This window comes from Asparagus officinalis, chromosome 3 (assembly GCF_001876935.1).
Source record: "Asparagus officinalis chromosome 3, Aspof.V1, whole genome shotgun sequence".
NCBI classification, from domain to species: domain Eukaryota; kingdom Viridiplantae; phylum Streptophyta; class Magnoliopsida; order Asparagales; family Asparagaceae; genus Asparagus; species Asparagus officinalis.
The window spans coordinates 56049788-56076935 of record NC_033796.1 but is presented as its reverse complement, the minus strand read 5'-3'; the positions used below and the strand labels follow the sequence as shown (position 1 = coordinate 56076935).

At 35.5% G+C, this 27148-nt stretch overlaps 1 protein-coding gene across 8 annotated transcripts; it reads left to right on the top strand.

Annotated features, from left to right (window-relative positions):
• Window positions 7-7648, top strand: LOC109834179 (metal transporter Nramp6-like). 8 transcript variants are annotated; one of them, XR_002245497.1, is made up of 7 exons: window positions 556-640; window positions 2862-3255; window positions 4270-4329; window positions 4429-4475; window positions 4557-5789; window positions 5877-5969; window positions 7258-7648. XR_002245497.1 is itself a non-coding variant. In XM_020402118.1 (2 exons), the coding sequence occupies exons 1-2, from the start codon at window positions 56-58 to the stop codon at window positions 2379-2381; spliced, it is 795 nt and encodes a 264-aa protein (XP_020257707.1). In that variant the 5' UTR covers window positions 7-55; the 3' UTR covers window positions 2382-2782. The 8 variants fall into 8 exon arrangements, 1 of the variants encoding a protein (XP_020257707.1); XR_002245496.1 differs by having other exon boundaries at window positions 4550-5789; XR_002245494.1 differs by having other exon boundaries at window positions 4429-5789.

Sequence of the window (27148 nt, the reverse complement as noted above, 5' to 3'; positions counted from 1 at the left end):
AAAACTAGGCTCAAAAACCATTAGACAAGCTGTAGGTGTTGTGGGCTGTGTCATTATGCCCCACAATGTCTTTCTACATTCAGCTCTTGTACAATCAAGAAAGGTGGACAGCAACAAAAAAGGACGTGTCAGAGAAGCGCTACGTTATTTTTCTATAGAAGCAACGGTTGCCCTTATTGTTTCCTTCATAATTAATTTATGTGTTACAACAGTTTTTGCAAAGGGATTCTATGGTACTAAGCAAGCGAATAGCATTGGTCTGGAGAATGCTGGCCAGTTTTTACAGGAGAAGTATGGAGGAAAAGGGATTCCTATTCTTTATATATGGGGGATTGGATTACTTGCAGCTGGACAGAGTAGCACGATAACCGGAACATATGCTGGTCAATTTATCATGGGAGGGTTTCTTAACCTTCGCTTGAAGAAGTCGATCAGGGCATTAATCACCAGAAGCTGTGCGATTGTGCCAGCTATTGTTGTTGCGCTCTTTTTTGACACTTCTGATGATGCATTGGACATCTTGAATGAGTGGCTGAATGTACTTCAATCGGTCCAGATACCGTTTGCCCTAATACCTCTTCTTACTCTAGTATCAAAGGAGCATGTGATGGGTGTTTTCAAAATTGGCAAGAAGACCCAGGTAAGTTCAAGTTTTGGACAATTCCCACGTTCTTGTGTTTGTATTTTGTTTTATATATATTTTCCTTATGTTGTGACTTGTGATGAATTATGTTTGAGAATTATCGTTCTTCTCCATTGTGTAGGATTGAATCATGTTTTTCGTCTATCTACATGATGGTCCTGCGAACAGCCTTAGCAATATATGAATATAGTAACTTTAAACGCAATGGTCTTGATAAACCTTTTTATTTCTCAAGTTCTAAGATTCCCCTTTCAATCTTAAGTTTCTGATCTGCTTGAGTCAACTTTTTGTTTGTGTTTCTTTTTCTTGTGGCGACTTGCAAGGCCTTGATAAGAGCTTCAAAATTCCATGTTCTGATATCCACTAGATGATAACTAATGCATACTAAGCACGCTCCAAATTATTTAGCAATGTATCAATATAATAACTTTAAACCCAATGGTATTGGAACAACCTTTTTATTTCTCGAGTTCGAAGATTCCCTTTTCAGTCTTAAGTTTCTGATCTACTTAAGTCAACTTTTTGCTTGTGTATTTGTTTTTTCTTGTGGGGACTTGCAAGGCCTTGACAAGAGCTTCAAAATTCCATGTTTGAAAAATCCACTAGATGATAACTCATGTATACTAAGCACGCTCCTAATTATGAAAGTCGTAAGACAGTTCCCTTTGGAGAAGGTACCCATGGAGCCTCTTACGTCCAATATGTAAATGTGTAAAATTTTGAGATAAGTTTGTTAGTCTTTGATTGATGTTTCAGATCCTTGGTGTATCTTTGGTTGATATTCCATGATTTCTGACATGGGAAACACTTTGAGACATCAGCTATACCTTCACAAATATAGGCTACAGAGTGCAATCTCTCTGTATGACAGTGGATTAAAAGTGGAGAGTGAGTCTATGCAGTATAGCTCATGGCTGTGGTCTTGGATTCGGTCATTTGTTTTCTCTTGAGCGAATATCACTTGCAATCTGGTGGTGATGATAGCTGATAATTACCATTACTGCAGTTGTATATATGGTATGCCACAATATGGTGCCTGACTTTTACCCATACTGCTGATTTTATCAAACATGCAAATTTCTACATATTGACAAAGTTTAACAAAACCAACTAGGACTTGACAATACAAGGTGGGTTGATCATATTTTACATGCTAAGTTAGTCGAGGTAGATTTTCTGATGAGTAACTAGCCGAATAGTCTTGGTTAACACAGAAGGTATTTGAGTCCAGACCCTCTCAATGGAAAATCTCTTTTGGTCATGTATATTGTTAGATCTGGCGGCCTTCACCATGATGTAGTACATCACATAAATGCCTAAAGACAAAAGTTCAAATATTCTAGAGATTTATTACCCATAAACCTAGGGCTCAAGAATCAGCAACTTTACTATCCAAACCAACAATGTAGCTTATACAAATCTTATTGATTTTATATTTCTTGATTCTGTTACTGTTAATATTTATATACCAACTAATTCTTCTGCTTTCTTGTGTTAGATTCTCATATAGCACTCATGTCTGTGGCAGGTTGTTACTTGGATCGTTGCTACCTTACTAATTATCATCAATGCCTACCTTCTATTGGATTTCTTCTCTGCTGAAGTCCGAGGAATATTTTTTGGTCTTATAGCTTGTTTCTTCGTAGTTATATACATAATGTTCATTCTATATCTCATACTCCGTGACCAAGAACTCCCAAATCAAATTGTGACAGCTATATATAAGAGTTTTTCATGAGAACCAGAAAACACATACCTCAGTTTTTTTCCTGCATTTACCAAGAATTTGAAGGAATACTGTACAGTACAAAACTGTAAACAAGCTGAAGCTAGCTACTTCAATGTTCTTTAACACTGAAGGACATGGTGTTTATAGCAAAGTTACTAGGAGATGCTGGTCCTTCTCTTTTGTGGATTAATGTCAATGGGGGATGTTGGAATAATGTTGTACTATTATGGCAATAAAATTTGAAATGTCCATAGCATGTAATTTAAATTACCAATTTTCTGTGTAGTACACAGCATTCTTTGAACATGTTAATTTGATGAGAAATTCAAACGTCTTTCCATTTTTTACTCGTTTTTATTTGGGATGTATATGATACAATCGCCCTTAATACATCAAGCTTTTGAAATGCATGACTCTGGTGTGATCTGGGTGCAAACTGATTCTAAAATTTTCCAAATGTACCTCCACCTCCCATCTCCATTCCTGCAGTAACTGCATCGCCATGTGAATGTCCCATCCAGAGGATGAACCCATCATCGTCCTCTTTGGATTCACTGGCAGCATCGTTAAGAGTTCCTCTCCGATGGCGACCTCCCTTACCGCTCCATCAAGATGCCCGCCAGCTGCGGTCACCTGGTAAAAATCTCACCTTGGAGGACTGGCAGTTCATCGTCTAGGAGCTAAAGCTGGAGAGCTTCGATAGCGTGGACATTGCCTTGAGGAGCGGCGGTGGGTCCGTCTGCAGGGAGATGGGTTCCATCACGTCGTTGGTAACACCTCGGCGTTTCTGTTTAATTTGGGGAAGGGGCTGCTGATCGGAAACCCTAACTGCTCAATGATTATTTGCTTCATGGAGGCCACTCCTCTGCATTGGCAGATGAAGGTAATGACTTTTGTCCAGGAAAGATTTTATTTGGGTGTTACTTCTGTCTTGCTTAGCTTTAAGTGTGAAAAGCCAACCTTTTTTTAATCCAATGAGATTTAACGAGCTGGAGGTCTAACTTTGTGTTGACAGTTGACATTTCCCCTAGAATTTGCTTAAAGTTCTTTTTTTCTAATTTGGCTACTTAAAAAATATTCCCATATTGACAAGCTGTCGAAATGCAAACTCATTTTGATAAATTTAAGTTTGTTCTGGTGACAATATGATTATAATATTGTGACATTACCTTGATCCACAATGAGTGATTTCCAGAGAACTCTGAGGTAATTCTTAAATGTTTTCAGCAAATACATAGTTCACCGTTCAGTTAGTTATAATGAAGTGAAGTATTTCTTTGTTCATCAAGCAAATGCATATTGCATAGTTCATTGCTTTTCCCCTTATTTCACTGCATGATTCCTTTTACATGTTACTAATTTACTAGTACGTCCAATTCACATAGAAGAAGATCTTTATAGAAATTCATAGTGAAGTATGATTGCATCTTTAGAAAATTACATAATGTTCTCACTTTTAAAAGTATCATATTTCTTTAACTAATTTAACTTTTACTTATCTATGATAGAAACATAGGAAGATATAAAATTAGTTACGACCTAAATCTAAGTACCAAATGATTTATCTAAGAGAACGAAAATTAAGAAGCAAAGCATTCAATTCCTCTAAAAAAGAACACCCTAGGAAGTTAAGTATGAAAGGGAGATGAAAAGTAAGAAGTTGTAATAAATAAGTTCAAGTGTTTATACAAAAAACAAATTTGCAATAGAAGGAATGATACATTTTGTTAGGTGTTAATCTCATCCTCTTAGAGTTTCTTATAGTAACTAATGAAAGATTCTATTTCTGGCAAAAATGAGATAAAAATCTCTTCAACATATTCAAATCATTGGTTAATATTTATTTAGTTTATATTGGAAACTAGTTTTGACTCAACTCTCTTTTTCCTATGTGAAGGTTGTAACAATGGTTGCTAGCACTGCAGCAATGGAAGAGCTTGAACTGTAGACTTGAGGGGTTCCGTTTATATGCCATCTTTATTCTTTACTATCCAAACTGTAGTTCACCTTATCAAATTAATATTTTCCCTTCAAATTAATATTTTCCCTTCATTAGGTATTGAATGGCAAGGAACCCAGCTTGTAAAAATCTATAAACAATGGGTACTATCTTTGCGACTATGTTCTTTAAGAAAAGTGTTGTGCATAAAGTGATCTTATGTTGCTAATAATTGCAGTATGCAGGTAAGTTATTCTCTCATAATGCACCAGTTACGTCAAGTGGAGGAGGAAATGAAATTAGTGAGGGGACCAGAAAATTTTGGGTAACTGCTTCTGGATATAGTTATGATTTCTGATAATTGTTTTTCTTGTTTTTATTTTTTCTTATCCACCTTCTCGTGCAGTCATTCCGATCTCTGTTTTTACCTTTGATTTAAAATGACAATGACATCAGAGTGACTGACTGACTGCTAATTGCATAAGGGTTCCTATGATGAAGGCACTAATCTGCAATTCGAGAAGCTACTTGATGAGATAAGGTTGAAATGAATGAATTATGTTAGTAAACTGACTCTGCTGGTTTCAGATGAAATGTCTATACTGATCATTTCATTCAGTTATCTATTCATAATGTGTTAAGATTTTAGAAGTTCCACACTTATTCTTATATCGTCAAAATTTTCAGAACATTATGAGGTCATACGTAATTATATGTACTTCACACATCTACATATGTTATATATTATTTCTAGATAAATAAATTCACAAAAAGACTTATAATGTTCCTGCTTTGCCTAACTAACTTTTTTTTATTGCATGCAGTAGTGGATAACTAATTCTTTTGGCACATCCTCTGCATGTTTGAATTGAAGAGGCCGATTTTTCTTCGTGTGTCTTTTGTTAAGACGCCGTTTTTTCTTCCTGTTTCTTTTGTTGAGACATAAGTTTTCCCCACACTTTAATAGGCGAACCTTCATTTACTAGTCTTTTTTAAATCCTTTTTTAAGGATTAGTAGGATTGAATCCCACTTCTTTTGTGTTTTGGCGACTCTAGTAGTCAACCCCTAAAGTGGATCTCCAATGGCAATTATATGTTGGCTCCATTGAAATTTTATTTAATTCCATTTTAGTTGGATTAGTGATTCCTTTTAAGGACTGGTTATGATTTACTGTGTGGAAATTAGGCTTAGCATTATCCTGTAACACCATGTTGGATTTCAATTATAGTAGTATAACTTGCAAGGAAAATCCTTAAGGAAGCTGCTGGGGTCATTTGATGATAGGGCATCTAATCTCTTCCCAATGGCATTGGAGGTCTCCAGCTTCCTTTGCAGGGAAACGAAGTTAGAATATTATAGAGAGCTGCTTTTTGCATCCAAATTTCATGTGACGAGGTGACACGTGCCATTTTATTGGGATTCCAATCAAGATCAGTGACTGATACATCACCTGTCCCATAATTGTCCATGATTCTAGGTATAAAATTATCTCTTTATCGCAATTATATATCCTGAACGGTTCAAGGACGGCTGAACTTGACTAACTTGTCTTTTATAACTGCAGGTATCAAACACAGATGACGTTGCAGTGGGCCGGATCCTTCAGGATTTATCCCAATAGGACCCTTCAGGATTTATCCCAATAGGACGACCAGGGGTAAGATATCCCGATACCGCTATTAGCTTTATTATCTTACCTCTTCATATTGAGTTTCCTGGCTTGGGGAAAGTTTGTGCCCGTTTCTTGGTTGCATGAACTTAAATTCCATGGCCAAGAAGGTTGATTATTTTACCCACCAATTATCCATCAAAGTTCTGTTGCATGACCCTCTCTAGCTTATAATCAATTATTTTAGGAATTCCCCTCTGGTTAAAGAGTTTTTATTTTGCATCTTGTTGGCATCCATCTTTTAAAATTTATTCTATTCTTTTGACATGGACAACCTATGAAGCTGAAAATGATAATGAGGTTATTAATGGAAAACAGGAGAATGTAGGATAAGAATATCTGCTTAAAATTCACATATTCCTTTTTCTGTCTAAAAGCAATGGAGACTGAAACATTATAAGGTGTTCTGGAAAATGTTTACGTCCCAGATTTTTTTGGAAAATTCCCCTTCCTACCCTTTCTCCGTTTAGTTTAGGTCACTGAAATCAGTAATTCGTTTCCATAACCCCTTTATACCTCCACAATCTTTGACCATGTTATTTATTACAAACTAACTACCTTCTTATTATAGAATTTTAACGTAAACTACATAAGTTTTCAAGCAAAGAAATTCTACAAAGGGATTATAGCCTAAATGATTAGTTTCAGGTAAAAATAAATGGCAAAAATATAAGGGGAAAATAATTTCTGGATATTTCTCGCAAGTTTTATGCGGTTACGTTCAAACAATTCCAACAAAGTGATTAAAGGGGTGAATCATTAATTCCAAGAGTCTAAAAGAAACAAAGAAAATAATTTCTGGGAATCCCAGGGGTCTAAATACAAATTTCTCAAGCTTTTCAGCATGACAAAATATATTTCCTAGCTTTTGGATATATTTCACTGAACTTTGCTCTCTTATGCAACTTCCATATCTTCCACGTATGTTTGTTTCCAAATCTGTCGACAAATAGGGTCGCATGAAGTCATTACTCCTTTTTTCCCGACCAAAATGAAATTATTATGCACTGAAAAATGTTTAGGTCAAGAAAAGGGTTATTTCGTATCTGGTGAAGTTTTCGTGTGATTGAAGATATGGATGCCATATGTCAAGAAACATTAGAGGGAGATTTATGTGAAAATGACCCAAAACACAAGAGATGCTCTCTGATGTAACTTACCTTTAATTTCGGAAATAAAGTTTATTGTGAATCAGAAAACCGGCAACCTCCTTTTGTAGAAATATATAATCACTTTTTTATCCTTACAGAAGCTTAATAGTAATACTTTGTTATAGGTTGGACATAGGTCTGTGGAGATCATACATGCAAAAGAGCAGCACCAAATGGAGTACAGATTGCAGAGAAATTGCTGTAGTCTATAAGGACAATTCTGTAAGCTATGATACTGTTCTTTATAGTGGCATCTGATATTCTATAGAGAAGGATAAGAGGATATGGCTTTCGATTAAATTTGTTATGTCTATTTCTTGAGGCAATTTTTAGTGTTGTCCTATTGTTTCCGTCAATTGCTAGGACTTGCCAATTACACATTAACGTATGGTGGTTTTTGATGTATTGGTGATTTGAGCATCACCTATTGGTTCTGTCAATTGTTAGGAATTTTGTGCTAAGTACATATTAATGAATAAGATATTTGTACCAATTGCATATTAATGTATTTTCTGGTCGTGGTAGTCTATTTATCTGAAATTATGTAACATCACTTCTGCGCTTTTTACCTTGACTTTTTTGTTTATGTTGCACAGATGGAGAGTGGACTAAAATGATTTCTTGTCCAACTAAGTTAATTGTGTCTGAACAAATGTTTGACTCATAAATTTGTTTAGTTTGGACGTGGGAACTGATCCTACACATTGCAAATTTTTGCTTTAGTTGGAGACTTGCATTCTAGTATTAATAACACTTTGTCTAATGGATTTTACCTTTCCATTAGCATCGAACCTGTCGTTATCCACTTTTAGAACTCATGACATTACATGTGAGATCCTACTACAATTGTCCTCTACCATTGACTAGGGATTTTTTTTGGGAAAAATCTCTTTTAACCTGAACTTATTTAGAAACCCACTCATTTTTCCAAACACCAATAGACCAATTGTATCTTATTCCACTTATTTTAAAACCCAACATGTATAATACACCTATTTTTTGCACTGTATTTACCCAATAAATTAAAAATTCCTAAACTACCATTCATCTCCAAATATAACCTATCTCCCCTCCTCTCTCTCTCTCTCTCTCTCTCTCTCTCTCTCTCTCTCTTCCGTTTCACTTTCTCAAAGAGATCAGTAGAGATTAGGGTTCCGGCGAGGAGATCTCTGGTTAAGGATCACCGACGGTGAAGGGAGTTGGGATTGACGATGAGCGACGACGGGCGACGGCTGTACGGATCTGAAAGCGGAGGACATTTGGGGGAATTTTGGTGGGCTTTGAAGAGGTAGAGCACATCAAATTCTTAGCAAATCAAGCGGGTAACACACGAATCTTGAGCTAGAATTTTGGAGCTCTCATAATCCCTTCTAATTTGGTCAAAATTTCTAGTAATTTATCGATATCTCATTCTATTCTTCTATCTACTCGTCGACATCCAGCAGTTTATTGCAGTTATTTCTGATTTATATCAGATTCACGATTAGGGTTTTTGTGATCTCGAATATGTGGGAAATGTCGATTTAGGTCTTTCTAAGGGGTTTTAGGTTCGCGATTGATCATGATGATCTGTTATTCTTCCATTATATTCTAAGATCTCATTTTTCTTTAAGACGACGAGAAATGGGGATTTAGGGGTTTTAGGAACCTGCCGCTGGGATATTCATAATTATATTGTATTTTTAAAAATATTTGTCAATAGGTTGTCAGAGATGTCAAGCAGAAGTAAATAGAGGGGTTCTTCCCAATCGAAGAATAAGGCTACTAAGTAAGTAAATTTTAATTTATCTGAAATTATTGTTATCTCATGAATTTTAATAATTTCTTATGTTTTTACTTGTAAGTAATGAAATTGAATCTGAAGATTTGGATCCCTAGATACGTTTGTAAGTTTTAGATCGATAAAAAGATTAGTTTCTAAACATATCTTCCCAGTAATAAATAATTGGGATGAAGAGTTAATGCTTTTGCCAAAATAGCCAGAACAAGAGTCATGTACTCAAAGAGGAACAATATGCATTTACATTCTTAAGTCCACAATGTAATATATATGCCATAGTTAATGCTCAGTTCTAAACATTAAGATCACATCATGTCACCTTGCTTTATTACTTTGCTTTACGATCTTTTAAATTTTACATTTATAAGGGCCATTTGTTTTGATTGAAAATTTTTTTGTAGGAAAAATATTGCAGAGTTAAGATTGCCTTCAAATATTGGGGTATTTCGTGATTTGGTGAATAATCGTTTGAGGCCTTTGCTAAATGATAATCATTATGAAGCCCTCTGTCAAACCTCTTTTTTCCTCTTAACAACTGAGTTAAAATCCTAAGGATTATAATGAATAGAATAGTCCTTCAACAATGTCTCACATATATTGCCATCATCCACAACTGAGATAGCTACATTCACTTCAACAATAAATTAAATATTTACGCTGAACAATAAACATATGGATTTCCTGATAAGCCATAAAATAAAAGGGAAAAATCTCTTTTAACCCAAAGTTTTACATAAACTTATTTAGAAACTCACTCGCTTTTCCAAACACCAATAGACCCATTGTATTTCATCCCACGTATTTTAAAACCCAACATGTATAATACACCCATTTTTTGTATTGTATTTACCCAATAAATTAAAAATTCCTAAACTACTCTTCATCCCCAAATATAACTCATCTCCCCCTCTCTCTCTCTCTTCCGTTTCACTTTCTCAAAGAGATCAGTAGAGATTAGGGTTCCGGCGAGGAGATCTCTGGTTAAGGATCACCGACGGTGAAGGGAGTTGGGATTGACGATGAGCGACGACGGGCGACGGCTGTACGGATCTGAAAGCGGAGGACATTTGGGGGAATTTTGGTGGGCTTTGAAGAGGTAGAGCACATCAAATTCTTAGCAAATCAAGCGGGTAACACACGAATCTTGAGCTAGAATTTTGGAGCTCTCATAATCCCTTCTAATTTGGTCAAAATTTCTAGTAATTTATCGATATCTCATTCTATTCTTCTATCTACTCGTCGACATCCAGCAGTTTATTGCAGTTATTTCTGATTTATATCAGATTCACGATTAGGGTTTTTGTGATCTCGAATATGTGGGAAATGTCGATTTAGGTCTTTCTAAGGGGTTTTAGGTTCGCGATTGATCATGATGATCTGTTATTCTTCCATTATATTCTAAGATCTCATTTTTCTTTAAGACGACGAGAAATGGGGATTTAGGGGTTTTAGGAACCTGCCGCTGGGATATTCATAATTATATTGTATTTTTAAAAATATTTGTCAATAGGTTGTCAGAGATGTCAAGCAGAAGTAAATAGAGGGGTTCTTCCCAATCGAAGAATAAGGCTACTAAGTAAGTAAATTTTAAATTATCTGAAATTATTGTTATCTCATGAATTTTAATAATTTCTTATGTTTTTACTTGTAAGTAATGAAATTGAATCTGAAGATTTGGATCCCTAGATACGTTTGTAAGTTTTAGATCGATAAAAAGATTAGTTTCTAAACATATCTTCCCAGTAATAAATAATTGGGATGAAGAGTTAATGCTTTTGCCAAAATAGCCAGAACAAGAGTCATGTACTCAAAGAGGAACAATATGCATTTACATTCTTAAGTCCACAATGTAATATATATGCCATAGTTAATGCTCAGTTCTAAACATTAAGATCACATCATGTCACCTTGCTTTATTACTTTGCTTTACGATCTTTTAAATTTTACATTTATAAGGGCCATTTGTTTTGATTGAAAATTTTTTTGTAGGAAAAATATTGCAGAGTTAAGATTGCCTTCAAATATTGGGGTATTTCGTGATTTGGTGAATAATCGTTTGAGGCCTTTGCTAAATGATAATCATTATGAAGCCCTCTGTCAAACCTCTTTTTTCCACTTCATTGATCTACATGCTATACTTAATGAACAAGTTGCAGTCGATTGCTTGCTTCATGCATTTAATCCAGAGCATAGCTCATTCAGGATATGGGGAAAAGATATTGTGTTTAGTGTTCTTGATGTGCATGAAATAACTGGATTACCGAAGACTGGAAATAGGGTTGTAATGGATGATCGGGCGCCTAATACTATATATACTAAGCATGTGTATTGTAAAAAGACCCAAACAAAGAAGGAGGAGGAGAAGGCCGGTAAGAGAAAGAAGAGGAAAGTTGAGAAGAAGGATGAAAATAAAGATAAGAAAGTGTGGGGCACACGCAAAAGGATGGCTAATTTGATTGTGGAGTTGGCAGACTCCAACCATATAGCATGTGTGAAATTACTTGTGGCTTTTATTGTTGGATTTGTATTATGCCCTCAGCCCGCTAACTCATGTCCATTATGTGCATTTAGATATGCGGACAATTTAGTTGCTCTTTGTGCTTATAATTGGGCTGGTGCTGTGTATGATCTATTACATAAGGAGATGACGAAGGCAAAGTTGTCCATTTCAAAGAGGAGCCGCAGGAGAGGGCACGAGCCGGATACATGGGCGGGTTTGCATTAGTATTGATGATGAGTTTCAATAAAATTACATAATTTTTTACATATTGATGGTTGTAACTAAATTTGTTTTTTTAGGTTTGGTTTTATAAACTAGTGGGGGAGCTCAAGTGTGAAATAAAAGAGGAAACCTTACGACCTATTTTTATTGAGTGGAATTCTCGATCTTTCTGGCGAAAAGCGATGATGAGGTTAATTGAAAAACCAAAGTGTATTAGGAATTTCACTAGTCAAACCACTATATCATCCATTCCTGGTGCATCACGTCATCAACCGGTATATACACTTTATTTTTCTATTGTTGTCTTGTTACTATCAATTTATTATATCTTTCTCGAATGCTAACCCATCCATTGTGTTGTATTTGTAGGCAATGACATTACTTCAAGTACGTGAATTGCTTGCAAAAATTAGAGAGGAGTATGATGAGCTCATTGAGTTAGAGAAAAATTTGAGTAGTGGTGGTAATTGCGGCAATGAATCCGAAGATGAAAGTGAAGAGGAAGATGAAAGTGAAGAGCAAGATGGAGAGGACGATTAGGATGGTGATGATACAAATGATGGGGAGGATGATAATGGCGATGATACAAATGTCGGGGGGAATGACGCTAAGGATGATGAGGGTAATATAATGAACAAGGAGTACAAAGTTAGGAAGAGAATACTAAAGATAAAGAAAAGTGTGGGAAATATAGTTGTGGATCTAAATCCAAGAGGAAGGAAAAACAAGGTGAGATGATTGCGGAAGAGCTAGTTGAAGATAATGACTTCTTTGCTATATCTTTTTCAAGGACATCATCAAGGGGCATCAAAGATAGGACCCCATCAATTAAATGGGTCGTTAGAGATAAGAAACATTTACCCCGCACGTGCGAGATGTTCACCTTATACGTAGTTGCAAGGTCGTAATGAGAAGAATGACATAATTAATGTTTCTCAATTGCAAACGTCAAACATGAGTATGGGTTGTGATGAAAAGAATGAAGTGATTAATGTTTCCTAATTGCAAACACCGGAGAAGAGAAAGAATGTCAATAGCAAGACTAATTTTATCCCTAAGAATTGTGGTTACCCGACGAAGGAAAAGTTAAATGAAAGTGAGAGTAAAGTCCTTGATGAATTTGCAAGAAGAGAATGAACATTTATAATTTATCCCACACGTGTGGTTTTCCTTTATACATTTCGTTTTATGTTTTTCTTCCTTGCATATTACATTTATTTAACTTGTGTATGTTTTATTTGTCATAGAGATGAATTTGTTTGGCAATCTGTTACTCGATTAGATGTAATATCATCTTCTTATTGGAAGCGTAATTTCTGATAGTGTAAGTTCTCAATCTTTAAAAGTTTTGTGCATATTTGCATATTTTAGTTGTGATCATTCTATTATGCATAATTTTCAGTTAGTCGATGGTATGATAGAGAGATTTAAGATGAAGATTGAAACAGAAGTATGTCAAAATCACGTACACATCACAGGATCATTCTATGCTTTGAGTATTAGGAAAATTTACTATCATTTAAATTATTTTTTGTTAAATATTATGGTCATGTTTTAACAAAGAGCGTTACTACAAGATAATCCTGGTCATTGGGCAAGACAACTCAAGGGTCGACAGCTTCCACATGCACGCTTTGAAAAATACAAGAAGATTATTTTTCCTATTTTTAGCAGTAGTCATTGGTATTTGTTAGAATTGATTAAATCTGAGAAATTTTTTATCACTATTCATCACTCACATACATTAAATATCTTAATGATGCTAAGATGTTCATGAACAATTTCTTTTTATCACTATTCATCACTCACATACATTAAATATCTTAATGATGCTAAGATGTTCATGAACAATTTCTTAGCTTGCATAAAGGATGAATGGAAAATAGAAAATGTGGATGAGTATAGTATAGAAACCTAACAGGTTCCTCAACAGGATGAGTATGACTATAATTTAAAATGTACTATAGTGGTTGTTTTTCCTAAAATATTATTATTTATCATGTAATCATTGATTAAGGCATTTGTTTGTACAGGAGCTTAGATTGTGGTATTTTCATGACGGGATACATATATTTCATTATCAACGACACACCTCCATTCATTCATCAGAACGATTGTGAACTTCTAAGAGCAAAGGTTGCTATTGCATTTATCTCGGAGGAATCAGATTTACTAGAACATGCTTTTATTCAGAGTCTACTTTCAGAGTAAAAGCATATTCTAGTAAATCTGATTCCTCCGAGATAAATGTAATAGCGATCTTTGCTTTTAGAAGTTCACAATCGTTCTGATGAATGAATGGAGGTGTGCCGTTAATGATGGAATATATGTATCCCGTCATGAAAATGCCACAACCTAAGGTCCTGCACAAACAAATGCCACAATCAATGATTACATGATAAAATAATAATATTTTAGAAAAAAACAACTATAGTATTACATTTTAAGTTATAGTCATACCCATCCTGTTGAGGAACCTGTCAGGTTTCTATACTATACTCATCCACATTTTTTATTTTTCATTCATCCTTTATGCAAGCTAAGAAATTGTTCATGAACATCTCGGCATCATTAAGATATTTAATGAATGTGAGTGATGAATAGTGATAAATTTTTTTCTTAGACTTAATCAATTCCAACAAATGCCAATGACTACTGCTAAGAATAGGAAAAATAATCTTCTCACATTCTTCAAAGCGTGCATGTGAAAGCTATCGACCCTTGAGTAGTCTTGCCCAATGACTGTGATTATCTTGTAGTAACGCTCGCTGTTAAAATATGAACATAATATTTAACAAAAAAATTTAAATGATAGTAAATTTTCCTAATACTCACAGCAAAGAATGAATCTGTGATGTGTATGTATTTTTAACATGCTTATGTTTCAATCTTCATCTTAAATCTCTCTATCATACCATCGACTAACTGAAAATTATGTATAATAGAATGATCACAACTAAAATATAGAAATATGCACAAAACTATTAAAGATTGGGAACATACACTATCAGAAATCGCGCTTCCAATAAGAAGATGATATATACCTAATCAAGTAACATATTGCCAAAGAAATTCATCTCTATGACAAATGAAACATATACAAGTTAAATAAATGTAATATGAAAGGAAGAAAAACATAAAATGAAATGTATAAAGAAAAATCACATGTGTGGGATAAATTATACATGTTCATTCTCTTCTTGCAAATTCATCAAGGACTTTACTCTCACTTTCATTTAACTTTTCCTTCGCCGGGTAACCACAATTCTAATTAGGGATAAAATCAGTCTCGCTATTGACATTCTTTCTCTTCTCCGGTGTTTGCAATTGGGAAAAATTAATCACTTCATTATTTTCATCACAACCCATACTCATGTTCGACGTTTGCAATTGAGAAACATTAATTATTGAAGGAATTGTGTCCTTTAATCGAATGTGCAATTACTAATTATGAAATGGGACATTTAATGGAGATTTACAATCCGGTTATTTTAGGTAGTCATAGTGCTTTGCTAGAAGCCAACTATGATTTATGGACTTTATGTTATAAAGTTCATTGTTATTATAATTGGGTCCTACGAGATCACACCCTAAGAGTTTATGGACTGGATATATTGGGAGAATTATTATATAAAGTATATAATATAAAGTTATATAAGATATAACTTCGAAATAGAGTTTATTAATAATAAGGAGTTATTGTTAAATAAAGGATAAATTTATTTGTAAATGTTATAAAAGATAATATTTAATTATAGAATTAAATATAACTTTAATTAGTGTATTATAAATAGGAGTGGTTTTTCTTTTAGAAACGTGAATCCTATTCCACTTTCTCTATATACGTGAAAGTGTTACTACTTTCTCTCCCAAAAACCTTTCATCTTCAACCTAGCAGTTGATTTCTAAGGATCCAGATCTTTGCTCGGGTGAATCAACTAGAGGAGTTTTCAAGTGAGACTCTCAATCTCTCCATTAGAGAAGGCTTTAAACACGCATCAAGAGGTAATCGTTTTTCCTAATTCTTAATCCAATTGATTTATGCAATAGATCCTTCGTCAAGAGGTAATCGTTTTTCCTAATTCTTAATCCAATTGATTTATGCAATAGATCCTTCGTTTAGATGTTAGGAAAAACGTTTCCTGCAATTCCGCTTGCAATAGATCCTTCGTTTAGATGTTAGGAAAAACGTTTCCTGCAATTCCGCTTAGAGCATCTAAGATCTAACAGTGATATCAGAGCCCTCTTGCATAAATTTATTGGATCAAATTTTAATCTTATAATTTGATGCATGTTCATGATTATTTAGATTCAATAAGAATAGATCTGATGTTTGGATTAATGCATAATAAATACGATTTATTTTATAAAATATTTGATATTTTATTTGATAAATAAAGATTTAATTGTTCTATAAGATCTGTAGATATCTTATTTGGTTAATTTTGAATTAACATAATTAAATAATATCTAAGAATATTTGATTCTATTTCTTGGCAAATTACTAATTAATATTAGATATTAATTCCATTCACAGTCTTATTGAATTAAAATAATGAGAAATCGTTTCTAATTTTAAATAGTAAATATGATTAATTTTTTTATGCTTTTTATTTGGATAAATTGCTTGTCTTACTTGAATAACATTTCATATATGATTATTGCATGTATGTTTAATATTATGATATTATTACATATGGTGATTAGTATGGCCCAAATTAGGATAGATAAATACGATCTGCGCATCGTTATGTTTTTCTTGTACACGATCTGCGTATCATTATGTATTTTTGTAATTTAAATTTATGCAAGAGAGTTTATTCAAATTTATGTAACACAAGAAGAAGAAGATCCTATGATGACTAAAGGATGGTGATCCAGAAAGTCAAGACTATCGAAGATTAGATCTCTTTAGGGGCCATACTAGGATCCAAATTTTTATTATTGCATTATGTGAATGTTTTATTATCTCTTGCCTTGCATGAATGCTTGTTTATTTATATTATTTAGTTCGCTTATATATAGACAACCATTACATGCTAAAAGTCCCTTAAAAGAATATTGAGATTATGCCTTTCCATGTCATAACCATGAGGCCCTTGGAATTCGTTGGATAGTTTTCGCCCTAGCGAGGTGTCCTTCCTTGACCTTGGGATAGTGCGGGTATGTCTAATAGGGGCATGCTGCCTTGATATGGTTATACTCAACAAGAGGCCAAAAGACTTAGTTTTGGATCTTGAGGCATAAGGATGTGTTAACATATGATGTGGCCATCAACCAAGAATTATAAAGTGTTATAATTAGTAAAGCATTTACTTACCTTGATTACATGAGATTTGGGGAAGTGCCTTAGTACGCTCAAGTTTCATCTAAGATAGGATCTTGGAATTATTTTACTCACAAGGGACAATATTATATTGAGTAGAATATGCAATAACTTGTTATTTAGAACATGTCTAAAATAAAGTTTTTGCATTTCAAGCATAATTTATCTGCATATTTCAATTTCTGTTTTGTAGTTACTATGTCTACTGAACACCTCAAATTCACGCTCCGCTCAATTGTTGAGAAAAACAAGTTGAACGACACCAATTTTCTTGATTGGGAACGAAATCTGAGAATTATTCTCAGGTCTGAGGACCAAGATGATATCCTAGAAACACCCATCCCAGAGCTGATTGTCACCTCATCTGATGAGGATAAGGCACGTCACAAAACAATATGCGAGAGGTCAAGGAATGTTACTTGCCTCATGCTGGCTGCCATGGAACCTGGTCTTCAACGGAGGTTTGAGGATCAGGATGCCTATACAATTATGAGAAATCTTAGAGATCTCTTTAAGGAGCAGGCCAGGATTGAGAGGTATGAGACCCTTAAGTCCATATTGCAAAGCAAGCTCGAAAAGGGGAAACCAGTGGGGCCACATGTTTTCCACATGATAGGCCTGTTTGACAGGATGGATCGACTTGGGAACCCTTACAATGTTGAGATGGCTACGGATATGATCCTATATTCCTTACATGATGGATTTGCCAATTTTAGGCAGATGTATCACATGGGAGCCATGGGTAAGACCCTCAATGAGTTGCATGCTATGCTCAAAACTGCTGAGCAAAATGTCTTAGTTGAACCTAGGAAGGATGTTCTTATGGTCAACAAAGGGAAAGGGTTTAAGAAAGGACCACAGAAGAAGCAACAGTTCCAAGGGAAGGGCAAGACAGTTGTTCCACCTAAGGGAAACAAACCTAAAATAAAGGTGGCTGCTGAGCATGACTGCTTCTACTGCAAGGCTAAGGGGCACTAGAAGAGAAACTACCCCAAATATCTAGAAGATAAGAAGAGGGGTGCCTCTGCTTCAGGGACTACGAAATAGGAGACGGTTGCAGAAGGGTGACACAGATCTTCGCGTTGGAAATAGAGCAAGAGTTGCTGCACTTGCCATTGAAGATTATAGTCTACCGCTACCTTCTGGCTTGGTTTTAGAACTTTATAATTGTTATTTTGTTCCTTCTATTACTAAGAATTTGATTTCAATTTCAGTTTTGAACCTTGAGGGTTATAATTTTGTCATTAAGGATTGTTTTTCTATTTTTAAGAATGACATCTTTTATGCTCAAGCCCATATGAATAGTAGTGGACTATACATATTGGATCTCAAATCCGAAGTTTATAACGTTGATACAAAACGGCAAAAGTCGAATGACATAAGTGAAGCCAATCTATGGCATTGTCGTTGATACAAAACGGCAAAAGTCGAATGACATAAGTGAAGCCAATCTATGGCATTGTCGCCTAGGCCATATTAGCATTAAACGCATGAAGGAACTCCAAACAATTGGTAGCCTAAAGTCATTTGATTTAGAATCATTTGAAACATGTGAATCATGTCTAATGGGTAAGATGACAAGGTCACCTTTCAAAGGTACAAGTGAAAGGACTACTGAGCTCTTAGTTCTCATACATACCGATGTGTGTGGACCTATGAGCACAGAAGCTAGGAGAGGTTATCGATACTTCATTACATTTACTGATGATTTTAGTAGATACGGGTATATCTACCTAATGAAACATAAATCTGAGTCTTTTGAAAAGTTCAAAGAATTTTAGCATGAAGTTGAGACACAAGCAGGCAAGAAGATAAAGGCACTAGGATTAGATCGAGGGGGTGAATATCTGAGCCAAGAATTCGACCATCATTTGAGGAGTTGTGGTATTCTAACACAACTGACTCCACCAGGTACACCACAACTGAATGGTGTATCTGAGAGGAGAAACATGACATTGTTAGACATGGTCCGCTCAATGATGAGTTTTGCTGATCTTCCTACATCCTTTTGGGGTTATGCCCTCACTACTGTTGCGTTCACACTAAACAGGACCCCGTCCCGATCAGTTGACAAGACACCACATGAGATATAGTTTGGGAAGCCTCCCAGCTTATCATTTCTAAAGGTCTGGGGATGCGAGGCTTATGTAAAGCGTTTACTATCTGATAAGCTCGCACCCAAATTAGACAAATGCTTCTTTATAGGTTACCCCAAGGAAACGAGGGGTTATTATTTCTACAATCCTATTGAGAACAAAGTGTTTGTTGCTCGGGATAGTGTCTTTTTGGAAAAGGATTTCTTTTCCAAGAAGTCAAGTGGGAGAAATATTCAGCTTGATGAGATTCAACCTGAGCAACAAACCCTACAGCATGAGGACATAGAAGATGTCACAGAGGAACTTGATTTTGGAGGCGTACCTTCTCAAAGGGAAACCACCCATATTCAAGATGCAATTCCTCAGGTAGATGAAGCACCCGAGGTCCCACATACTGATGTGGTCAATCCTCCTGCTAAAGTCTCTCCAGCTGTTGGACCACTTTGGAGATCAAACAGGCCAAGGCGGCAACCTAGACGATATGAGGATTTCGTCTTGAATGCTAGCATTGACGTTCTACTTTTAGAGAATGATGAGCCTGCTACCTATAAACAAGCAATGGCGAACCCCGACTCCGAAAAATGGCTTGAAGCCATGAAATCCGAAATGGACTCCATGTCTGAGAATCAAGTATGGGACTTGATAGATTTGCCTGATGGGGTAAAACCCATTGGATGCAAATGGGTCTTCAAGATCAAGACAGACAAGGATGGAAATGTTTCTGTCTACAAGGCAAGATTAGTTGCCAAAGGATTTAGACAAGTTCATGGTATTGACTATGATGAAACGTTCTCACCGGTTGTTATGATCAGGTCCATTAGGATAATCCTAGCAATTGCCGCTTATTATGATTATGAGATATGGCAAATGGATGTCAAGACCGCTTTTCTAAATGGATATTTAGAAGAAAATGTATACATGATGCAACCAGAAGGTTTTGAGGATCCAGAGAATCCTAGGAAAGTATGCAAGCTTAAGAAGTCTATCTATGGACTTAAGCAAGCATCCAGGAGTTGGAATCTTCGTTTTGATGAAGTGGTCAAAAAGTTTGATTTCATCAGATGCGAAGAAGAGCCATGTGTTTACAAGAAGTTTAGTGGGAGCAAAGTGGCCTTCCTGGTTCTATATGTGGATGACATATTACTCATGAAATGATATTCCTATGCTGGAGACAATCAAGGAATGGCTTAAGAAGTATTTCTCAATGAAGGATCTAGGAGAGGCAGAGTACATATTAGGCATTAAGATCTATAGAGATAGGTCTAAGAGGCTTATTGGTCTAAGTCAAGGAACTTTTATAGATAAGGTCCTTGCTAGATTTAATATGGTGAATTCTAAGAAAGGATTCCTTCCTATGCAACATGACTTACGTCTCAGTAAAAGCCAGTGTCCTAAAACACCTGGTGAAACTGAGAAAATGAGTAGGATTCCCTATTCCCCAGCCATAGGATCCATCATGTATGCTATGACTTGTACTCGCCCAGATGTTGCGCACGCTTTGAGTGTGTGCAGCAGATACCAATCAAACCCTGGAGAGGCACATTGGTGTGCAGCCAAGAACATTCTAAAGTACTTGAGAAGAACTAAGGATGATGAATTGGTGTATGGAGGTGATGACGAGCTGATCGTCAAGGGCTACACTGATGCGAGTTTCCAAACAGATAAAGATGATTTTGAATCTCAGTCTGGATATGTTTTCATTCTGAATGGAGGTGCCGTCAGTTGGAAGAGCTCAAAGAAAGGGACAATAGCAGATTCTACAATGGAAGCAGAGTACATTGCTGCTAGTGAAGCAGCTAAGGAGGCGGTCTGGATTAGACAGTTCATAGCTGAGCTCAGTGTTGTTCCTAGCACTTCTAAAACAATTGACGTCTATTGTGACAACAATGGCGCCATTGCTCAAGCCAAGGAACCTAGCTCTAGCTCCAGATCTAGACACGTCCAACGAAAGTACCACTTGATCAGACACTATGTTGATAGAGGAGATGTGAGGATGTGCAAAGTGCACACTGACGACAACATTGCAGATCCTTTGACCAAGCCCTTGCCTAGGCCCAAGCATGATAGTCACACTCGGGCCAAAGGGCTCAGACACATTGGAGAATTATTTTGAAATAATTTCATTTTATGATAAAACTTGTTTATCGTTATTACAGACATTTATGCTTGATTTATATATATGAGTATCATATTATTATTTAATCACTGCTTGGGATTAGATAAAGTATCCGAATAATTTAATAATTATCAAATGGGCTCATCAAAACTGTTTTGGTAAATGAAACCCCATTAAGTGAACTGATATTATAAAATTATTAGTTGTTCATGGTCTGAGTCATTAACTAGGATACAAATGACTTAATTCAAGACCATATTGTGAGATTGATTGATAACACCGGGTTTCATGTGTTATAGGGACATGGAGATGTCTAATCGATTACATAGGTATGTATGGTGATACATATCGGACAGACCTATCATAGAACTCTCCGAGTTCTTTCTGCAGAGTTCTAGGATTATTCATGATTAGTGAGTTCCTTAGACATGAGTATGATATAGTCATCATTTGACTGCTGGTATGTCTTTGACGCTGCTAAACGCTGACCGTAACAGGCAGTTATAAAAGTAGTGATTGGGATTGCCAAAAGTTGAGTGGGAGATATAGTCTTACAAGATTGAATATGTCCTCCTATTCCATGTATACCATGATACATTTGGAAAGGAACGGTGTCTCGGCCACTTGAAGAGTGAGAACTGTGAAAAACGCATGGCCATGCTCAGATGGATTATTAGTAATCATTTGTACTGACAGTTCGATCTCAAGAGTTCAAGAAACATATTTGGCGATAAAGATGAGTTTCATCATATAGTCAAATAAGACATTAAGTGACAAAGGAATTTTAACATTGCACACTTGTTTCAAGGACAAGTGGGAGATTGAAGGAATTGTGTCATTTAATCGAATGTGCAATTACTAATTATGAAATGAGACATTTAATGGAGATTTACAATCCGGTTATTTTAGGTAGTCATAGTTCTTTGCTAGAAGCCAACTATGATTTATGGACTTTATGTTATAAAGTTCATTGCTATTATAATTGGGTCCTGATTTATGGACTTTATGTTATAAAGTTCATTGCTATTATAATTGGGTCCTACGAGGTCACACCCTAAGAGTTTATGGACTGGATATATTGGGAGAATTATTATATAAAGTATATAATATAAAGTTATATAAGATATAACTCGAAATAGAATTTATTAATAATAAGGAGTTATTGTTAAATAAAGGATAAATTTATTTGTAAATGTTATAAAAGATAATATTTAATTATAGAATTAAATATAACTTTAATTAGTGGATTATAAATAGGAGTTGTTTTTCTTTTAGAAACTCGAATCCTATTCCACTTTCTCTATATACGTGAAAGTGTTACTACTTTCTCTCCCAAAAACCTTTCATCTTCAACCTAGCAGTTGATTTCTAAGGATCCAGATCTTTGCTCGGGTGGATCAACTAGAGGAGTTTTCAAGTGAGACTCTCAATCTCTCTATTAGAGAAGGCTTTGAACACGCATCAAGAGGTAATCGTTTTTCCTAATTCTTAATCCAATTGATTTATGCAATAGATCATTCGTTTAGATGTTAGGAAAAACGTTTCCTGCAATTCCGCTTAGAGCATCTAAGATCTAATAATTATGTCCTTCTTCTTCTCATTACGACCTCGCAACAGTGTATAAGGTGAACGTCTCGCACGTGCGGGTACATGTTTCCTATCTCTAACGACTCGTTTAATTGATTGGTCCTATCTCGGATGTCCCTTGATGATGTCCTTGAAAAAGATATAGCTAAGAAGTCATCATCTTCAACTAGCTATTCCGCAATCATCTCACCTTGTTTTTCCTTCCTCTTGGATTTAGATCCACAACTATTTTTCCCACTCCTTTCTTTATCTTTAGTATTCTCTTCATGACTTTGTACTCCTTGGTCATTATATTACCCTCATCATCCTCAACGTCATTACCCCCCGATATTTGTATCATCGTCATTATCATCCTCCCCATCATTTGTATCATCACCATCCTAATCGTCCTCTCCATCTTGCTCTTCACTTTTATCTTCCTTTTCACTTCCATCTTCGGATTCATTGCCGCAATTACCACCACTACTCAAAATTTTCTCTAACTCAATGAGCTCATCATACTCCTCTCTAATTTTTATAAGAAATTCACATACTTGAAGTAATGTCATTGCCTACAAATACAACACAATGAATAGGTTAGCATTCAAGAAAGATATAATAAATTGATAGTAACAAGACAACAATAGAAAAATGAAGTGTATATACCAGTTGATGACGTGATGCACTAGGAATAGATGATATAGTGGTTTGACTAGTGAAATTCCTAATACACTTTGGTTTTTCAATTAACCTCATCATCGCTTTTTGCCAGAAAGATCGAGAATTCCTCTCAATAAAAATGGGTCGTAAGGTTTCCTCTTTTATTTCACACTTGAGCTCCCCCACTAGTTCATAAAACCAAACCTGAAAAAAAAAACAAATTTAGTCACAACTATCAATATGTTAAAAAATTATATAATTTTATTGAAACTCATCATCAATACTGATGCAAACCCGCTCATGAATCCGGCTTGTGCCCTCTCCTACGGCTCTCTTTGAAATGGACAACTTTGCATTCGTCATCTCCTTATGTAGTAGATCATACACAGCACCGGCCCAATTATAAGCACGAAGAGCAAGTAAATTGTCCGCATATCTAAATACACATAATGGACATGAGTTAGTAGGCTGAGGACATAATACAAATCCAATATTAAAAGCCACAAGTAATTTCACACATGCTATATGATTGGAGTCTGCCAACTCCACAATCAAATTAGTCATCCTTTTGCGTGTGACCCACATTTTCTTATCTTTATTTTCATCCTTCTTCTTGACTTTCCTCTTATTTCTCTTACCAGCCTTTTCCTCCTTCTCCTTCTCTGTTTGGGTCTTTTTACATTACACATACTCAGTATATATAGTATTAGGCGCTGGATCATCTATTACAACCCTATTTCCAGTCTTCGGCAATCCAGTTATTTCATGTACATCAAGAACACTAAACACAATATCTTTTCACCCTATCCCGAATGAGCTATGCTCTGAATTAAATGCATGAAGCAAGCAATCGGCTGCAACTTGTTAATTAAGTATAGCAGGTAGATTAATGAAGTGGAAAAAAGAGGATTGACAGAGGGCTTCATAATGATTATCATTTAGCAAATGCCTCAAACGATTATTTACCAAATCACGAAATACCCCAATATTTGAAGGCAATATTAACTCTGCAATATTTTTCCTACAAAAAATATATCAATCAAAACAAATGGCCCTTATAAATATAAAATTTAAAAGATTGTAAAGCAAAGTGATAAAGCAAGGTGACATAATGTGATCTTAATGTTTAGAACTGAGCATTAACTATGACATCTATATTACATTGTGGACTTAAGAATGTAAATGCATATTGTTCTTCTTTGAGTACATGACTCTTGTTCTGGCTATTTTGGCAAAAGCATTAACTCTTCATCCCAATTATTTATTACTAGGAAGATATGTTTAGAAACTAATCTTTTTACTGATCTAAAACTTATAGACGTATCTAGAGATCCAAATCTTCAGATTCAATTTCATTACTTACAAGTAAAAACATAAGAAATTATTAAAGTTCATGAGATAACAATAATTTCAGATAATTTAAAATTTACTTACTTAGTAGCCTTATTCTTCGATTGGGAAGAACCCCTCGATTTACTTCTGCTTGACATCTCTGACAACCTATTGACGAATATTTTTAAAAATATAATATAATTATGAATATCCGAGCGGCAGGTTCCTAAAACCCCTAAATCCCCATTTCTCGTCGTCTTAAAGAAAAATGAGATCTTAGAAACTAATGGAAGAATAACAGATGATCAATCGCGAGCCTAAAACCCTTTCAAAAAACCTAAATCGACATTTCCCACACATTCGAGATCACAAAAACCCTAATCATGAATATGATATAAATCAGAAATAACTGCAATAAACTGCTGGATGTCGATGAGTAGATAGGAGAATAGAATGAGAGATCGATAAATTACCTTAAATTTTGACCAAATTAGGAAGGGATTATGAGAGCTCCAAAATCCTAGCTCAAGATTCATGTGTTACCCGCTTGATTTGCTAAGAATTTGATGTGCTCTACCTCTTCAACACCCACCAAAGTTCCCCCAAAATGTCCTCCGCTTTCAGATCTGTGCAGTCACCGCCTGTCGTCGCTCGCCATCGATCCTAACTCCCTTCGCCGCCGATGATCCTTAACCAGAGATCTCCTCGCCGGAACCCTAATCTCTACTAATCTCTTTGAGAAAGTGAAACGGAAGAGAGAGAGAGAGGGGGAGATGAGTTATATTTGGGGATGAAGAGTAGTTTAGGAATTTTTAATTTATTGGGTAAATACAATACAAAAAATGGGTGTATTATACATGTTGGGTTTTAAAATACGTGGGATGAAATACAATGGGTCTATTGGTGTTTGGAAAAGCGAGTGAGTTTCTAAATAAGTTTATGTAAAACTTTGGGTTAAAAGAGATTTTTCCCTTTTATTTTATGGCTTATCAGGAAATCCATATGTTTATTGTTCAGCGTAAATATTTAATTTATTGTTGAAGTGAATGTAGCTATCTCAGTTGTGGATGATGGCAATATATGTGAGACATTGTTGAAGGACTATTCTATTCATTATAATCCTTAGGATTTTAACTCAGTTGTTAAGAATATGTTTGCAATGCTACTAAACACAAACATAAAGAAAGTGTGAGTAAAGAACTTCGTAGTATATAACAATTATAATTGTGAAAGATTGGGATATTCTGAGAATGATCCAGAAGGAATGGCAATGGTTCATAACACTGGGAAATTGTAGGACCACATTTTTATTTGAAATTCTGATGAAAAGGATTCAAACAAGTGCTTTAGCTATTTCTTTTTGGTTTTCATTGAGATGCTTATGCTCCTCCACCCCCTCTCTCCTACCATCAGCTTTGCTTGTTCTACTTCACGTTCTGTAGACTTTTTCTGTGGCTTTTATCTTTCCATCAGAGAACATTCTTTACTGGCACATGTTTGCTCTTTTCTTCTCGTATATGTAATTGATTATCTACCAGTGTTTCATTTTTGTTTGGTCCTTTTGGATGTTCGGAAGAATGACTGATGATTCTTCCTCTGCAGAAATGAGGAAGTAACTTCTTTTTCCGTCTATGCTCTTCTGGATGCTATTTATGAATTCTTTCTAAATAGGATCTTTTCTGTGTATTTCGAATTCTGATTACTATCTACCGGCCTTCTACTTAAACCTGTTCTTGTGGCTGAATATTATGTCAAATTCTTATAAAATTTTTGAACATGGATTCCGAAGCTTGGATTCCATATGACCTTTGGTAGGACTCAATAGTCTAGATGAAACTATCTCGAACATTTCTATATTGTTCACGGTTATGATGTGGCTTAGATGTATATGTTCTAGCACACACTGCACCTTTCAGTTCCCATAAAATGATAAATACATTGCAAACTCCAGGCTGTATGGTCCAGACTAGATTCCGCAGACCCCAACCATTCTTCACTATTTCCACGCATCTTTATTATCTGATGCCTTCGGGCTCAGCCACTTCACAAAGTGAGAAAGAGTGAGTGGTTCATGTCTTCGTGGTGCTGAGAAGAGCAAAAAGCTTTTACATATGATGCCCACTACTTTAATTGTTACTTTATCAAATCATGTGTCTTAGGATAAATTTGAGGGCCTTTAGCTCCAATCCACGACCTAGGAGTGTAGGGAGAAAGTACCGGGCCCGGGGGGGGGAGGCATCCAGTAAGCTAAACATTTTAGAGTTCTATTATGTAATGCATGTAGATATACTCTAGCTGCATATCGTTCGTGCAATCCCTCAATAGCTTTATGAAGAGCAATACGATGATCAGGGGAAGCTCAAACGGTCCTCGCTAGTTTGAATGGGTGTATGACAGGAAGATTAATAGAAAGGCGGG

Excerpts from the sequence above, each read along its gene's own strand:
- LOC109834179 (XM_020402118.1), top strand. The coding sequence starts at position 56 with ATGCCCCACAATGTCTTTCTACATTCAGCTCTTGTACAATCAAGAAAG. Across the intron at positions 641-2,171 it reads AAATTGGCAAGAAGACCCAG|GTTGTTACTTGGATCGTTGC; the intron begins GTAAGTTCAAGT and ends TGTCTGTGGCAG.